Here is a 19,272-nt window from a genome sequence, read left to right on the forward strand (position 1 = left end):
CAGAGTACAGCGGTTGGTATATCCTGAAAGCTACCTTCCTAGGGAAGGATAGCAGAAACGGGTTGAGGGTTAGGACATATTTCGATAGGCCCATTCCGGTAAAAGGCACCCTGAAGGCTTATTGTATGTTGAGGGATTCCCAGATGATTATCACCAGGGAATCCAGTTATGTACAGGGACATGTATCCACAGATTACTTGCGAACCAGCATAATGATGTTAAAGTTAAATTGCAGTGACTCTGATCAGGCCATCTGGAATGATCAGAGTGGTCCGGTAAAACTGGAGGGTTTGTATCGAGCCACAGTTTTAAAGGTACGGACCGATGCCAAGGACCCAAGGTATACGCAGTTAAAGGGGTCTCCATCCATACGGTCTTTCATGATTACGATCATGAGAGACAACTGCGTTCCTGAGGTGACGGGATACTATTTCGTCACCTATGCCCACTGGGAACAGGATACCCAGATGGTGATGTTAGACACTAATCCCTGGAGGTGGGATTTAGTGTGTAATGGGGTGGACACCCCTACAGTGGATGTATGGATGGATGGTACCCCTATGACTGAGGAATACCGGGGTAGGTATGTGTCTTCCGATTGGACAGACCCCAGAGGCAGGGACATTAACTTTGACATCAATATAGATGGTTCATTCAAGTGGCCTTTTTGTGAGGCAGCCGACGAAGGGTGCTGGACCTTTACTCAATGGGTCTATCTATCTCAAACCAAACCCGTAGGGAAACTAGTGTTACAAGCTGGAGAAGACGAACAATGGTATCCATTCAAAGGACGGGGACAGGTCTGTGTTACGGTAGTAAGGGTCCCTTACGAAACAGAAGGTCTCCAACCAGTACGACCACATTCGGACTCTTGCACCACCCCTATCCATCAATTGGCAGACCCTGTATCTCCTCAACTGTCATCCCCCTGGAAGATCATCACGGATGCAAAATTCATCCTGTTTACCTGGAGAATTTCCGTGGATGACTTCAGAGTGGATCACTGGGATCACAGGTGTGAGGAGTTCGTTAGGAACCAAATTGACATGGTAAGAGGTTGGATAGAGGCGGGGCAAGAGGTCAGGAAAGACGACTCTCGACTCAGGAAGAACAGGGGGAGGAGAGACCTGGTGGCTATGGGACTTGGCGGAGGTGCTTTGGGAGTGGGTGCCCTGAACACTATGGATATGGAAGTCCTGAGAAGTAAGCTTGGGGAGGTTGCGCGACACGCCGGGGAGGGATTCAAGACCCAGATTGATGTAGACCACGTCTTAGAGGGTTTACAACACTCGCACATTGATGCCACTACCTCTCTATCTTCCGCTATACGTGAGAAGTTTAGGAGGTTAGTTGTGGGTCTTTTGGAGGAGCAGGATCGGGCTCAGCTTGCTCTGGCGTGTACGCAGGTCCAGAGTGAACTCTCGGACAACCTTAAACATATTGTCACGGCACTTCATAACGGCCACTTCCCATTCAACCTCCGTCAGCGAATAAGCCCACTAATTTCTCCTTTTGCCATTAATCACACCAACTGGTGGGTGGTTCAGTGGCATGGATGTCAAAATTTAACCTGCACTGCTTCGTCCCTGGCACCTGTATCCGGTCGCATCAGACAAGGATACAGTGTCATCAATCTAGGAACAATGATTAACAACCAGACGGTGCTTCATCCCCAGCTCCCCTCGGGCGTTCTAACCTATGAGGAGGGCCATCCCTCTTTGTTTGATACAGAGGGATGTCGGATAAGGGAGAATGCCATCCTCTGTCAGGGTAGTCGGGAGCGGACGCTCAGACACCAGTGTTGGAACACCGAGGGGTCCTGTGAGATGAAGGCCAACCCAATGCCCTCATCCTCTTTGAAATATTTGGGGCAGGGGTATTGGTGTTGGTACCAAGGGAGTGATCCATCATATGCAATTTTTGGACTTAACTGCACCGAACGAGGAACACTCCGCCCCGGAGCATACTGCACCCTTAGTCCCGTTTTAGGTTTGAACGTCGCAGAGCAGCAGGGAAGAACCCCGATTACCCCAGAGAAAAGACTTGACATCCGCCCCGATGTTCCTGTAAGACTTCAGAAGATTCCTCTTGGTTTCGGCAAAGAACTTAGACATCTCCTAATGGATTTTAACCAAGAGGAAGAGATCGTACAACGTCTTCGGGAGACGGAGAAGCAAGCCACCATTCAACTCACCCATGACCGAACAAAGATTACCGCGGTTGCCACAGCATTGGACAAGGACTCAAAGGTTTCGTGGTGGGAGAGTCTTTTCGGATATAGTCCTAAGGCAACTTCATTTTTCAATTTATTGATACACCCGGTGATAGTGCTTCTGGCTCTGGTTGGACTCATGTACCTTGGACTATGGTGGATGTATCGGAGAGTCAAGAGACTAACGGACCAACTAAACCAGAACCAGACGGCACTGCACGAAGTCAACCGCCGAAGGCTCAGGACATGACTCCACAAGAAGTCCTGAGGCCTAATCACCCAAAAGACAGGACAATTGGACTGAACTCTTGGGTTTGGGGGGGTTGGGGGGTTATTGTGTAAATAGGTGGTGTGAATGGGGATAGAATAGGGCACGATAGGGACAGGCCCCCTCTGGTTGCCATTTGCCACTTTGACCCCTGAACGGTAAGGACCATGAGGGAAAACCTGGATGTGTAGTGTAACGGAGGTATTCCCGTTGTTAGAATTTAGGTACCGTGACATCACCTCTATTGAGGATATATATCTGACCTGCCTTGTAAAGACCGATTCAGCTGTCCATGGGAGAACCGCACCCATCCTTCAATCAAGATGGAACAAGACATGCTTAAGGAGAGTTGGCACAGAATGGAGACTGAGACTGCAAGGGTGGACCCACTCCAGATTCTTTGGGCGTGGACGACACCTGAAGATCGGCAGCAAGGCCAAGAGACGGCGAGGGTGTGGTCATTCTAAACTTCAGGAGTGACCAACACCGGAAGAAGTGAGAAGAAAGACCAGTCAAAGACTGCGAGGTTCAAGCCACTCCGGACAGTAGGAGGGGCTGACACCGTAACAATCAAGGTAGAAGAGAGTTCCTGGGAAAAGAAGATGACGGTCTATCCTGTGGATGGGGGAGTCGGTTACGGTGAAGGGCAGGTCGGAGGAAGTCATCGGGTTAGATGATGTCTAGGTACCTAAGAGACAGGGTGCACTCCGGTTTTCCTGGACCATTACCAAGGATGGGGTTGAGGGGGGCAAAGATGCCTCCACCCTTCCCCCCAAGAGATTGTCGCATTTCCGACAACAGGGGGATTGTTGAGGAAGGGTGGCGCGTATTGTGTGGGTGTGTGTGTATGTATATGTATTGGCGGTGCAGAGGACGATGTGCGCAGATGTGCCCAGCACCTGCGCCCATCCGCCTCCGATATTCCCCAGGGGCTCATCCATGCCCCTGTGGGAATTCATATAGTGTGGCCCGCGAATGCATATACATATACACGTGCCCATTTAATATGTTGTGGGCCCCTTTAATATGTTGTAGGCCCCTTTAATATGTTGTGGGCCCCTTTAATATGTTGTGGGCCCCTTTAATATATATGTGGGCCCCTTTAATATATATGTGGGCCCCTTTAATCAAAATATATATATGGTGCAATCTCTATATATAGATATATATGTCCCCCTTCATGCCCCCTGAAGTAACTGCCACACACAGCCCCACATACATTAAACCCCCCCCCTACATGGACCCAGATGCATGTTAACCCTTGCCATCCACTGATAATATTAACCCTTGCCATACCCTCATTCCCTTAGTTATCACCCCTGCATTGGTTTGTGGTCTGCTTTACCCCAGCACGACCACCGTCAACCCTCGTCGTGCCCCCTAGGGATAGAATATTAGTCAGGTGGGTGGGTTGTTATACCTGTATGTGTGTATTGTATAGTTAGTTTGTGGGTGGAATTTGGGAACGTGTAGTGTAGTTGAGTATTGTATATTTAGTGCTGTATTGTTACTGTATTGTGTGCGTAGTGTCAGGTGTTAATAAATACTGTGTTACTTGTACCCTTTGTAGTGTGTACTTGTTAGCGGTAGTAAGTAAGGCACATGCAGCTAGTATAGTGATTAGTGTAAGGCATAGCGAAGATATTGTGTATTGTTATATAAAGGCATAAATAGGCGGAGTCTTCACTAGACGGTTCCTCCTATTTAGGAATATTAATTATCGATATTCGCATAATATTGGTGATTAATATTCCCCCTTTACATCCCTTATACAAATTATGTAGTGTGATATCTAATGTGTATGACCAGTTTAAAGGGGTTGTTCAGTGCAGAGGATATTGATGGCCTATCTTCAGGATAGATCATTGATATCAGATCAGTGGTAGTCGTAGTCAGACACATGACACTCCCACAAATCAGCAGTTTGAAGAGGCTGCAGCGCTTGTGCGAGTGATGCATGCAGTCTAGATCATAGTGGTGGTGCAGTGTATTTACAACTGGTTGTCCCATTCAAGTGAATGGGATGAGTAGTTTCAGGTACACTGCTCTGCAGCTACAAGTTAGACAGAGTGCAATGAGTAAAGAAGCCACAGCGCCATTATTTCTGCAATGATCAAAACATGCCACTCCCAGGCATTCTAAACCGAGGACCACTGGTAAGCAGTCTACTTTTAAGACTGTAAGCACAGTGCCATGCAAAAGTATTTATCCTCCTTGATGTTTTCCTGGTTTGATGCATTACAACCTGGAATTAAAATGGATTATACGGGGGGGGGGGGGGGGGTACTATTTGATTTGTAAAACATGTTTACCACTTTAAAAGTGCAAAATATTTTTTCAACATAAAAAACTGCTTTAAAAAGTGTATAAATATTCACCCCCAGGAAGTTAATACTTAGTGAAGCCAACTATTTGAGGCAATTATAGATTGGGTTATGTCTCTTTTAGCTTAGCACATCTAACCCATTCTTTCAGGCAAAACTACTTCATCTTAGATGGGATGCTTTAGTTTACACCAGTCTTCAAGGCATGTCACAGATACTCCATTGTATTGAAGTCTGGGTGACATTGAAATAGTTCCCCTTACACCACTCCAATGTAGCTTTAGCAGTATATTTAGGGTGATTGTCCTGTCTGAAGTTTAAAGTCTCTTAAAGTTTCAAGTCTCTGGCAGAGTGAAACGTTTTCCTAAAACATCGCCCCATATATATTGCCATTAGAGATGAGCGAATCAAAGTTGATGAAGTGGAATTTGATCCGAATTTCAGGAAAAATTTGATTCGCACCGAATCCGAATTTCCTGATGCTTCGTGGAAACGAATCAAATTTTTTCCTAAAATGCCTAATGCATGTGTTAGGACATGGAGCAAAGAACTCTGGGAACAAGGGATTACCCACAATGCCAAGTATGCAGCCAGCCAGCCCCTGTGATGTCACAGCCCTATATATAGCCTCAGCCATCTTTGATTCAGCCATTTTACAGTGTACTTAGTGCAGGGAGAGAGACGCCAGCTGGCGCTAGGGACAGCGGTAGAAAAGACTTTAAAACTTTTATTTTGCTGAATAGAAGTTCAGGGAAAGATCATTAGAAGTGTAGGGAAAGGATAGGGAGGAATTATTCCACACTATTAAAGGATAACAGGGTGCAATAGGGGAGTGTATAGCCTGGGTAATAGGAGCAGTCCTATTACACCTTGCTGCACTGACAGGGGATCCAAATTGCCTGCTTTAAGGTTTGCAATAGATGATGCCTCTGTAATTCCAGCAAACCTTTCTTGTTATGTGGATGCAAGTGTTGTGTGATGCAGCCATTAACAGTGTGTAATACTAGGAAATATTTCTACGTCTTATTAGCTCTTGTGTGGTGCAGTTATATGTTCTAAAGCACCCCCCCCCCCCCAACATAGCCTAATATGCAACATTTACACCCGTTGTAATTTTACCCTCTGTATGTTGAACCGACTATATGAACAGAGAAAGGCCATATTTCTTGATGATCCAAGCGGACAGGAGTACTCCCCTGTGTAACTTGAATGTCAGCCAGTGGCAGCTCATGCGTGACACCTGCTGTTTTCTCAGGCCCTTTGAAGAGGCCTTGTTATTTGTCAGTCGCCAGAACTACGGGATGAACAACGTCATTCCACTGCTTCATATCCTGGAACAGATGCTGGTAAATATGGCTGGTCAGGGGACTGGAGACGTGGCACCTACATCTCATGGCTACATGAGTCATGTGGGGGCTGAACTGAAGGAGGAGGAGGACATTGGAGCACAAGCAATGTGTAGCGAAATAGGTGGTTTTTCTACACAGGTGACAGGAGAGGAGGAGCAGGAGCAGCCAGAGGAGCAAGAGGGAGCTGAGGAAGACGAGACAGATGACCCAGGCACACCGTGGCAGTATGCAGTGGAGATAGAGGCATGGAGTCCCTCCGAGTCACTTACGCAAATGGCCCGATGCATGCTCACTTGCTTGGGTAGTGGCAGCCGAATGGTCACCATTCGGCAAAGGGATGCCTTCTGGCTCTCCACCTTATTGGACCCTCGCTACCGGTCCAAAATGGGGGCCTTTTTTTACACGTGCTGGAAGGGAGGACAAGCTGAATTACTATAGAGACATCCTATGTAGTCAGATGGCCTCTGCCTATCTGCGCCATCGTCCATCCTCTCGCAGGTGTGACCGGGGGGCCCTCTGTGCTCTCATTCAACTGCCATGTCTGCTGTGGCAGGGTGAGGGCTAGGAGCAGTATCAGCTCCATCTGCAGCAGCTTAAGTCTAGAGTCGATGATGAGCAGCTTTCTTAACCCACTTAGTGAAGAAACTACTCACCAGCAGCAGCAGATAGACCTGGAGCAGAACCTGAACCAGCAGGTGGTGGCATACTTGGACCGCACCCTGCCACCCACACATTGAAGATCCACTGGACTACTGGGCAGTCAAACTGGATTTGTGGCCGCAACTGGCCGAATTTGCCCTGGAAAAGCTGTCCTGCCCGGCCAGTAGTGTGGCAGCAGAGCGGGTGTTTATGGTGGCGGGGGCCATAGTTACCCAAAGGAAAACTCACCTGTCCACCCAAAATATGGAGAGAGACTGACCTTTGTTAAGATGAATCAGGCGTGGATCAGCCAGGATTTCCACCCACCAATGCCTGATGCATCAGATTAGATCATCCATGCTACCTCACCCAAACCTTGACAAAAGAGATCAGTTTCTTCTGGCTTCCTGCCTCAAGCTACTATTCTGATACTTTCACAAGCCTAATGCCACACATCTGATGCCAAGTGCTCCTTCTTACACCCACCTCCCCACTTTGTCACCGGGTCACTCTGTGGTCTCCTGATGCTGCTGCCACCTCACCACTCAGGTCTCTTCATGCTGCTGTTGCCACCTCCACACTATGTCATTGTACCACTCTGTGGTCTACTCATTCTGCTGCCAACTCACAACTCTGTCTCTGGGCCACTCTATGGTCTCCTTATGCTGCTGCTACCACCTCCACACTCTGTCATTGTGCCACTCTGTGGCCTCCTCATTCTGCTGCCACCTCCACACTATGTCACCTTGCCACTCTGTGGTCTCCTCATGCTGCTGCTGCCACCTCCACACTATGTCATTGTGCCACTCTATGGTCTCCTCATGCTGCTGCTGCCACCTCCACACTATGTCATTGTGCCACTCTATGGTCTCCTCATGCTGCTGCTGCCACCTCCACACTCTGTCATTGTGCTACTCTGTGGTCTCCTCATGCTGCTGCCACCTCCACACTATGTCACCTTGCCAGTCTGTGGCCTCCTCATGCTGCTGCTAACGCAACACTCTGTCATTGTGCCACTCTGTGGTCTCCTCATGCTGCTGCCACCTCCACACTATGTCACCTTGCCAGTCTGTGGCCTCCTTATGCTGCTGCTAACTCAACACTATGTGACTGAGCCACTCTGTGGCTTCCTCATGCTGCTGCCACCTCCCCACTATGTCACTGGGCCACTCTGTGGTCTCCTTGTGCTGATGCTACCTCAACACTATGTCATTGGGCCACTCTGTGGAATTCTCAAGCATTTCTCCCAGGTTGACATCATAATTTATTTGACCCTTCTTATGATCTGTCAGAAGGAAGGAAAAATGAGTTGCACAACGGATCCTGTCTGTGTAGCAGCTGTAAGGCCTGTATGGTCCCATCAGAATTAGCTTATGATTTGGTAGCCAAAAGCAGGAGTGGGTACAAAACACAGAAGACATACAAATATATCCATTCACATGTCATCTCTGTTTTGGATCCACTCCTGTTTTTTTGGCTTTAGCAATACTGATGGATTACTGATTACTGATGGAGTGAAGGCGGATGCTCAACAGACAGGATCTGTTTTTTGTGGGGTTATTGTTCTGACGGATTAGGTGAAGGCAAAATAATCAGTGACATCAACACAAACTTACTGCTGACACCCTATCCACTCTGTCAGGGGGCCTCTACTTGTATAAGCATTTCATAGAACAGGTTCTGTAGACAACTATGTCGGTGTAAAAGGACTGTGCTTTTTCACGCTACAGTAGGATCTTGGGCCTCTACATGGTTTCTTATATCTGGCGCTAACATCGACCTGTAAGGCTGAGTGGACACTTGAGTTATTTGGTCAGTTTTGGCTCTGTAACTGCCCGAATAAGTGAAGTGTGCAGTGGTTCTAAGAGTGACGCCTGTCATGTGCTTGTCATACTGACTCACAGTATTATTTCACTACCACAGCAGACTCCCTATGCTTGTTACTGCAAGGCACAGTGTTCTACACCACTATACAGGCTCTCTGCAGCCAGGAAATAGCAGTTTTTTTATGCGATTCACTGCAAATAAATTTGAATCAAATCAAATCTTTTTTGACATTTTTGAGAAATTCGCTCTTCTCTAATTGCCATCCATCTTTTTTTTTATGCTGACCAGTTTTCCAATTTCTGCCAATGAAAAACATTCCCACAGCATCATGCTACTACTTTCATACTTTGATCTTGAAATGGTGCTATTAGAGAAATGGGAAGTATTTGAGTTATACCACATATAACCTTTTCCATGATTACCCAAAAGTTCAATTTTAGTTTCATCTGACTAGAGAACCTTCTTCCATGTGCTTGGGGAGTCTGCCACATGCTGTTCTAAACCTGTTTTCTTATGTATTTTTCTAAATTCATTTTCTTCTGGCCACTATTCCAGCTTATAGTGGTCCTCTGGACAGATACTTTCCATCTATGCTGTGGAACATTTTTACTCCTGCTGGTATCTTGTTCAATCTCTGATTAATGCCCTCCTGCCCAGTAAGTGAATTTTGGTGGATTGCCTTGTCTTGTTGGGTTTGTACTTTACCATATTCTTTCCATTTTTTAATCATGGATTTAATGGTGCTCTGTGGGATGGTCAGTATGAGATATTCTTATAACGCATCCCTCATCTATATTTTGCCATAATGTTATCTCAGAACTGTTGGAGAGCTCCTTGGTCGTCTTGTTGCTTGCTTAGTAGTGTTGGAGACTCAGGTGTACGTATACTCACATCATGTGACACTTTGTACACAGGGAGATCTTATTAAACTAATTATGTGACTGAACTTAATTGGTTGGACCAGACCTTATTCAGACGTTTCATAGCAAAGGGGTGAATACAACTTTTCAGTTTTTTTTCATAAAAAAAAAAGGCATTTTTTCATTCCACTGTAACAATATGGACTATAACTTAAAATCAACATTCAAATCTATTTTAATTCCAGGCTCTTATGTAACAAAACAGGAAAAAACCAAGGGGTTGAATACTTTCACAGAGCACTGTATATTTGAGAGATTTGTATTTACCTACACAGGGTACAGTGAGATTCAGCAGAATCTCTGCCAAAGCACCTAGGCGCATACATAATGCCTGGTAAATATTAATTATGCATTAGTGAAAACAGGAGAAAAAAATCTAAACATCTAAAAGTAAAGGTGAATTGAAATGTGTCTTCACAGAACATTCATATTCTAAATATAATATATATATAATATTTAGAACGGGGTCGGCAGCCTGCGGCACATGTCAGAGGTGGCACGCAGGCCGCATTCTGTTGGCACACCATCTGTCGCCAATTGACAGCAAGGCTTTTTAGTCTTGTCACCATTTCTAACTTGCTTTGCCACCTTTTAATCGCAAAGACCTTCAGATGCATCGCACATGACACGCCTGAAAGGCCTGCCCCGCACACTTCCCACCCCAGCCAACAAAGAGGAGCGACAGCAAAGTGTGCGACTCTGCTACGCTGCTGCTTGCCTTCTACCTCGCTGCTGCAATGCTCCTCCTCAGGACTGCTACAGAAGGTGTCCTAATGGAATGGGGATGAGGAGAGCCTGGTGAGTTTGAGGAGATAGGGGAACAAGCTCTGTGACTACTTTGAGGTTGGGAGGGAGGATGGTGAATTTGGAGGAATGGGGGAACGAGCACTGTGACCAGTTTACGGGTAGGATGAGAATGGTGAAATGGGGGAATGAGCCTTGTGACAAGTTTGGGGGTTGGTGGCAGGATGGTGACCATGGGAAAATGGGAGAATGAGCACTTTGACTTGTTTGCAGTTGGAGAGAGGATGGTAGCCTTGCATGTAATTGCTAGGGGGATGATGAGGAGCCAACTTTCTGACTACTTTGGGGGGGGGGGTGATCTTGCATTTGATTGCTGGGGGATGATATGGAGCAATATTTCTGACTATTAGAGAGGTGGAGGAGATGGTGAGCCTGAATGTGATTCTTTGGAGGAAGGGGGTGGCGGGAAGATGGTGAGCCTGAATGTGATTGCTGGGGTGATTAGGGGATGGTTATGATGGGAAACCAGCTCACTACTTTGAGGGATTTGTGAGCCGGAAAATGATTGCTGGGAGGATAAAGAAGAAGCTGACTACTTTGTTGGGTGTGGTGGGGATGGTGAGTATAAATGTGATTACTGTGTGTGTGGGGGGGTGAGATCTGGATGTGAATGGTGCATGGGGTGAGCTCTGATTGTTATTATTGTGCGGGTGAACAATATATGGGTCACTAGTGTATGGCAGACAGTGATAGGGGAGGGCAGCCCTCAGTAAGTTAAATGAATGAGGGCTGCTTTCCCTCACCATCAGTAAGTGTATGGTTGGTGAGGTGGTCATACCAAGAGAGACATACATAGAACTGTGGCCACATATGAAAAACCAGTGAAAGTATAGCAACCTGAATGCAATTTTGCAAGTATAAGTTGCAGTTAGTTTCTTTTAGCCATGAAACCCAATGCCATTTTTACTCTGCAGTATTTTTTAAACTTTGCAAAAAGGTTTTCACAAGAAGCTAAATAAAGTATTGTATATGCCAAAATTCTGTGGCAATACCTTGGGAATATCAGAAGTACTGATGGGCATGTTGTTGTATGACCCAGATCTACGGAATGCTGTATCCGTCTGACCGTTCTTGTAGTCTGCCCGGATTTCAGGATCCTCAGCAGCTGTACAATATGAGGAAAATGTATTCAGGTTGGTAAAAAGCATTGTATTATATAAAACAAAGATGCATTACAGAAGCCAGTCAATATAAAATGCAAATAGTGAAATGAGGGAGAAAAAGTTAAATGTGTTTTACAAGATTGTAAAAAAAAAATGGTCAGAGGGAAAAAATGGCACAAAATAACAAAAGAACCAATATTCGCCTGTGGGCCCGCCAGTATTTGTTTACTTACAGTAGCTTAAGAAATGGCAAGCCCACCTACCAATGTGACTTCTGCAGCCAGTCACTGGCCTCAGGGCTCTTATGCTGTACACATAGGTAAATAGGCATGTCATTGCTGCAGCAATGTAAATAAAGACGTACGGAGACCACAAGAGTGACAGCACTGGAACAGTGAATTCAAAAGGTGAATATTCTTTTCTTATTTTATACCATTTTCTCCCATTTTTTTTTACTATCTTTGAAAACCTCATTTAAAAAAGAGGGCAACTTTATCCAGAGACATAGCTAGGCTTTCCTTTACTGCCCTTACCCGAACCCAGGCAGTGAACTTGGGGTCCTGTTCTATTAAATTTGAGTTCTCTAATAAGCGGCTTTTCTACACTAACCCCTTTAATGGTGTCTATAAAGAACAGAACGTCCTATGACTGGCAATCAACAATTATCAGGAGAACAAATATAGGTCTCAAGAATCACATGTTCAGAATACGCGTCTAACCTTGAAATTCATTCTGCTTATTGAAATTTGGAGACTTTGCTCTCAAGATCTGTGAAACAAAATGAGACAGACATTAGTAAAATGAAGTAGACATTAGTAGAGTGTTGTATAGTGTTAGCCATCTGTGCCCGAAGATATCTCGATAGTTTGCATTTGCAATCTACTCAGCCACTAAGGTATTATCATACAACTACAATTCATGACATAGACATTTACTGTTTGGTAAGTGGAACAATCTGCTCTATCAAACATTAGCATTCTGAAGAGATCCAACATAACCATCATCTATACATACAAGGTCCATCAATGGTCATTATAACCTGAAAACCTAACTGTAAAACTGAAAGTAACATCTTGTCCTGTGAAGTCCTATTCAACATTTAGTGCTCACTGAACTGGCCTCACTCACTATTTATATCACTATACAATCAGACCATGTCCCTGATGACAGACCACCAGCTATCCAATGGAAATGTATTGAATCTAGTGCAGATGTAGACACTGTCTATAGCGTATAAAATGTGTTAAAGTTACATACATTCCTATGTGTTTCAGCATAGCCAGAGAGTATTAATGCCAGATGATACCAGAGAAAAAATAGAAGTGCCCTTCATACAGGAAAGGATAACTCTCCTGCCAGTTCCTTACTCTCTATATGCGTATAGATGTATCATTTCAATTAGGTTTCTACAAGAATATATTTGCTTTGAATGCAACACACTTGTGGAATTCCCTTTATATTCATTCTTCTCTTTTTCTTTAATTCGTCATTGAAGAAGTATTTATCATCTGGAGATCCCATGGAATCTGACGAGTCCTGGTCAGCATCCTGACCATTTGTCTTTGAGCTCGGGGGCATGATGATGTGTAGATTTCTTGGCAAACTCTGTGAGAGAAAATTACAGTGGCAAATTCAAAGAAATACATTTAGGAAAATGACCTGTGGTATGACTAAAAGTCAACTCAACAACATCATCCTTCATCTTTGTCATCATCATCACCAGAGTAAAGCCTCATTCACACGTCAGTGTTTTGGTCAGTGATTTCCATGAGTGATTGTGAGCCAAAACCAGGATTGGAGTCTCCACAGACATAAGATATAAGGGAAACATCTGCACCTGTTCTGCGTTTAGATCCGCACCTGGTTTTGGCTCAAAATCACTGATGGAAATCACTGACCAAAATACTGACATGTGAATGAGGCATAAGGCAGTAACTATAGATGAGCGAAGTTTTGAGAAAGTTGATTTGGCAACAGCCCGCTGCTGCCTTTAATTTAATAATGAAGATCACACTGTATATTCCTCCTTCATTGTTAATGGCTGCAAGGCACCTTTAACGCCTTAAGGACCAGGCTTATTTTCACCTTCAGGACCAGGCCATTTTTTACAAATCTGACCAGTGATAACTTTAAAACGCTTTGACTTATCCAGGCCATTCTGAGATTGTTTTTTCATCACATATTGAACTTCATGACACTGGTAAAATGTAGTTTAAAAAAAGTTCATTTTTATTTATAAAAAATACCAAATTTGCCCCAAAATTTGGAAAATTTGCAAATTTCCAAGTTTCAATTTCTCTACTTCTATAATACATATTAATACCTACAAAAATAGTTATTACTTTACATTCCCCATATGTCTTCTTCATGTTAGGATCATTTTGGGAATGACATTTTATTTTTGGGGGATGTTACAAGGCTTAGAAGTTTAGAAGTAAATCTGGAAATTTCTCTGACATTTTCAAAAACCAACTTTTTAAAGGGCTGGATGTATTTCTGGATAATAAATAATAAATAATAATAATAATGTGGATAACAGGCCGAACTGGATGGACAAATGTCTTTTTTCGGCCTTGTATACTATGTTACTATGTTACACAAATACTGTATGTTTAGTTAAAAGACATTGGGGCGACATTTACTATTCCTGTGTCATATTAGGCAGTGTAAAGTTTGACCGGGTAGTCTAAAGATGCGCCAATGTATTACAGTGTAATATATGATAAATATTATATGGTAAATTTGATAAAGCTGTATGATAAATATGATATGATTAATCTGCATAGTAAATATAATATGGTAAATATGATAAATCTGTATAGTAAATATAAGGCTACTTTTACACTAGTGTTTTAAATTTCCTTTCCCTTTGGTTGCAAGCAGTGCTTTTCTGTCCGCGATGTGGTGCGGAGCAAGACGGATCTGTCCTGGCACACAATGTAAGTGAATGGGGACGGACACAATCTGGCACAATAGAAAACGGATCCGTCCCCCATTGACTTTCAATGGTGTTCAAGACGGATCCGTCATGGCTATAGAAACATAATACAACCAGATACGTTCATGATGGATGCACGCGGTTGTATTATTGTAACGGAAGCGTTTTTGCAGATCCATGACGGATCCGCCAAAAAACCCTAATGTTTAAGTAGCCTTAAATGGTAAATATGATATGATAAAGCTTTATGATAAATATGATAAATGTGTATAGTAGATGTAATATTATAAATATGACATTGTAAATATGATATGATAAAACTTTATGATAAATACGATATGATAAATGTGATAAAGCTTGTCTAAGGGCCCTATTAAACGGAACAATTTTCTGGCCACTTATCAGGAACGAGGGTTCATATGGACGCTCATTCCTGATAATTGGCCTGTATAATTGAGCAGCCGATCAGGTAAAGAATGAGCAATCAAGGATGAAGGATGCCCGATTATCGGCAGCACTTCTCCCTCTGTAATCAGGGATGTGTTGCTGATAATCAGAAGATCAGAATGAGGGAGGAACGACTGCGGAAGCAATAGTTCCTTCCATAATCAGTTTGCATCAACCTGTGCAATCAGGCCAATACAAATGAGCACCGCTGAATGTGTTATCATCCATGGACCCTGGCACTACCTGAACATTGCGCAGAATAATAGGGACCAAACTTTACAGTATCTATAGGTTGGCTTGTTTTGTGTTGAAGCTCTGGTGCAGTTTTAGTGCTCATTGTCAGATTTTAGGCCAAGGTCCCTTTTCTAGTGAGCTGCAAAAAGTGTCTCAAACACATAATAAATGTGCTGCAAAGCCAGTGTATAGATAGAGTTCTGAAGTAAATCTCCCGATTGTAGTTCCATGAATTAAATTCTGGCTATTTAGGACACATCGTATTCTTCAATTTAATACTGTGGTTCTATGTTATTTAAGAAGGTGAAAATTCTACTTCTATTCTGTACTACGTATATTTTTCTAAAAATGACATTCACCTGATCCAAAGCAACACCCTCCTTAAGTACTCTTCTCAGTTTACATTCCAGATTCACAATTTTTGCCTCTTTTCTGACCATCTCAATCCTAAGTTCATCGTTCTTCTCTTCTAGCTCTCGGATCTGCTTTCTGTACTTGTCTTTGTCAATTAGGCATTGGGAGCACTGTGTCTGGGCTTCATCACGGGCACGATATGCCTATTATTAAAGAAAAAACATGATGCTCATATAGATAACATAATATATACAACAAATATCTTAATACAAGACATTTAGAAATAAATAATGTATTTTCTGCCATGTGATAAAATGCAACATTGTTGAAATCAGTTAGCCAAGGCATCTGCTACACAATGAAGTCAGTCAAAACTATGATGCCTGTGTGGCAGGGGCAGATTGGCCTTAGATCTTACACAGAAATTTCCCGGTGGGCCAATGCCCAGGGGGCCGCCTGGGCCCTCTTCACGGCCAGCCAGTGGATGTTTTAGGGTATGTGCTTTGTGCTGCTGGCAGTATTTTGTGATGGACTGAGGTATTTGGTTCTGTTGGGGTGGTATAATGAGCCACAATATGGTATTGCTGGCCCTGCCTTTCATCAATTTGGAGCCAACTGCAAAACGGGGACACTTTTAGTATTTTTTCCAGGGCTACTTTAGGTTCCCAGTCCGTCCATGCTGTGCGGCAATAAAGCTTAGTGCAACTGCTTTATGATAGGAAAGAAAAACCTTAGGGTTGTATTACACCAACAGATTATGTGACCAATTTCTGTCCAATCAGACCAATAGTTGGTGTGTATAACAAAAGATCTGTGTGTGTAAACTGCCATCTGATTGGTCAGAAAATCTGTCAGATAATCTATTGGTGTAATACAGCCTGTAGGCAATGGGAGCCTGACTGTCTATCACAGTGGAAACATATTTTCTCATACCTAGTTTTGGGGCAACATTTGAAAAATCCAATCAAACCTAAGATTGAAAAACTAATTCGTAAACTGGAAACACAGACCACAAATACATGTGATGAGACTGGTTGTGAATGGATAAAGGGAGAGGAAAGGCATTAACCCAACTGACATGTATTAACAAATCTATAGAGGTTGTCCAGTTTGGACAATTACAAAAGTTCACTTTTCATGATGACTCAAATAATTGCACAAAATGCGATCTAGATATATCTGTGGGGAAGTGGAATGTAAATTTTAGTTTTTCACTGCAGATTGTTGCGGTGCTGCTAGCCAATAGATGCCTGTGCCCCCCCTACAACATTTAACAAGACATGATCTAAAACCTACAACTAATCTAGATTCACCCTGCAGAATACCAATGGATACCGAGGAAAAGGATAACTGCTCAATGGGACTCCTGAGACTGCACTTTCGCACTGTAGAGGGTGCGTTTTCCCAATTTGGCTTGCAAAACGAAATTATCTCATTATTCCTAAAATTAATACATTCTGACACTAGATAGAAGTTGTTGTATCAGACTATATAGTCATGGCACAAAATGCCAGTCTGTACTGTACCACTAATGGCACTCTGGTACAGTCTAAAATGACCACTTTTTTGCACTATAGAATAAATGACTAGATTACCTGATCCCGTTCCTTCTCTACTTCCTCTAATTGTACCATAACAGTGTTCATGCGGTGTTTGTACATCTCACAGTCTTTTGCTAGTGTAGAACATTTTAACTCCAAGTCTTCTTTTTCTTCCAAGTACTAGAGAATAAAGAATGAGTAAAGAATCCAAAAATCTACATTCTGTGCAGCAGTGACTGAAGCTTAGGTATATAAGAAGTATATGTTATATACACCAAAATTGAGAAGTAGTATTCTTCATTCCATGGATGAGATTGTCATAGGCATTGGGCAGACAACACACTGCAGGCAAACACTTGTGGTGACAGCCGTTTCGCGCCGCAGCGCTTCCTCTGGCCACAATTTCATCCGTGGAATAAAGAATACTACTTCTCAATTTTGGTGAGTGCTGCCCGATTTTTCTACTTATATGTTCATACTTAAAGAACTATTGTGGGCAGAGCACCACTTACAAGGGAAGTTGGGTTGCAATCCGGTCGCGGCTGATCCAGTGTGTGGGTTTGTGAAGGAGGCTGAGCAGTGCCACCCGGTCTGTGCTCTTCATTTTTATACATAATATTCTATTCCCAGGGGATTTATTCTTAGTGATTCATTAAGGGGAAGTAATTAAGAACATAGATGTTTTATCTTACAAATTATGAATGTAAGAATTCTAAACTTTTACGAGTGCTGTAAAAACTGTTCAAGGCTCTGTACCCATCTGGTTTCTATTGCTTTTTTAAGGCAAGAACAGCATAATCCGCTGCAAGATTCTTGCCTTAAAATAACCTAGAAACTCAACCCATAAGTGTTTGATGAGACCTGTCATAACATTCATGAGAGCATAGCCTAAATATACAACTTATTCTGTAATAGTATTAGACTTTGTTCATACAATGCTTAGTGAAAAGTTGTGAACCTTTTACCTTGTCCCTCAGATCTTCAGCTTGGCGTATTTCTTCCTGAAGATTAAATATTCTGTTTACCAGTTCATGGCGATCTTCAAGTGCCTCTTTGCGATCATGTTCAAGAATGTCAACTATGGCTTTGTCGGAATCAGGTAAACTATGGCCTCCATCCTATATGTTAAAAAGAAAAAAAGACCATCACTGTCCTGATGTGTGCAGCAAATCTTCAGACTCCAGAGACATACTGTATTGAGCACTCTTCTGCTCTGTTATCTCCAAGTCACAGCAAACACAATGGGCTTAGTTATAAGACAAAAGTACCTCAATAATTTTCACATCTCCTTAATGTCTCATAATTTTCAGCTTACAGCCCATGAGGAATCTCCTCTTCTGCTATAAAGGCATGCTACGTTTATGGTGAGGAGCATTCAAGATCTCTCTCCCTGCAGATTCTACTGTGGGTCCGCCTCTCTCTATAACTACACAGACTGTGTGATCTTTCCATTTGCAGACTTGGGGTCCTCTCTTGGTGCTCTCTGCCATGTCAACCTCATCCCCCTCCCCTCTGATATCTAACACTGACAAAAGAGGGAGGGGGTGAGAGAGGTCAGCCCTAAGCCAACAGAAGACAGGAGTGGCATGCTGTCTAATCTATGCCAGAAGCAGCCACACAGCCAGCTATGTAAAGGAGGTGCACAAACTGTACAGAAACAAAGTTGCACAACATTTTTTTATTAAAACTATCTAAAAAGTTGATTAATTGATTAATTTAACATTTAGGAAGCATATAGTATGAATAATTAAGAAACATTGCAAAGGTATCCATAGCCTTTAAAGGGGGTTTCTGAGATGTTTTCATTGATAACTTATCCTCTGGACTGTGGCTGATCAGTGGGGGTCACACACCCAGGACCCCAACTGATCAGCTGTTTGAGAAGACATCAGCGCTTGCGGTAGCACTGCGGCCTTCTCACAGCTTTGCCTAGGCTATGTGACGTAACATTCATCGTTCATTCATAGGCACAGCTCAGCCCCATTGAAGTGAATGGGGCTGAGCTGCAATACCAAGCACAACCACTATATAATGTATGGCGCTGTGCCTGGTGAGGTGAGAGTAGTATTGGTGCCTTCTCAAACAGCTGATCGTCGGGGATCCCAGGTGTCGGGTGACTGCCTATCAGATACTGATGACCTTTTCAGAGGATAGGTCAACAGTAAAAAAAAAAGGCTTGGAAGACACTTTAAAGAGGTATTCTGGTAAGATTAAGTCTGTAACTATTAGATCAATGGAGGTCCTACTGCTGAGACCCTCCACCGATCATGAAAACAGGGCCCCCCTTCCCCCCAGAAATTAGTAGAGCGGCT

At 43.4% G+C, this 19,272-nt stretch overlaps 1 protein-coding gene across 1 annotated transcript in view; it reads right to left on the reverse strand.

The window, feature by feature from the left end:
- Positions 1-19,272, reverse strand: part of CARD11 (caspase recruitment domain family member 11) — a 110,466-nt gene that overhangs the window by 41,999 nt on the left and 49,195 nt on the right. Inside the window, exons 6-11 of the mRNA XM_044303368.1 lie at positions 17,926-18,078; positions 17,015-17,140; positions 15,425-15,622; positions 12,887-13,051; positions 12,166-12,214; positions 11,336-11,448 (exon numbers count right to left, since the gene is read on the reverse strand). Of these exons, the coding sequence (XP_044159303.1) occupies positions 11,336-11,448; positions 12,166-12,214; positions 12,887-13,051; positions 15,425-15,622; positions 17,015-17,140; positions 17,926-18,078 (804 nt within the window). The remainder of the gene's footprint in view (positions 1-11,335; positions 11,449-12,165; positions 12,215-12,886; positions 13,052-15,424; positions 15,623-17,014; positions 17,141-17,925; positions 18,079-19,272) is intronic.

The sequence above is a fragment of the Bufo gargarizans genome, chromosome 8 (assembly GCF_014858855.1).
Source record: "Bufo gargarizans isolate SCDJY-AF-19 chromosome 8, ASM1485885v1, whole genome shotgun sequence".
Taxonomy (NCBI): domain Eukaryota; kingdom Metazoa; phylum Chordata; class Amphibia; order Anura; family Bufonidae; genus Bufo; species Bufo gargarizans.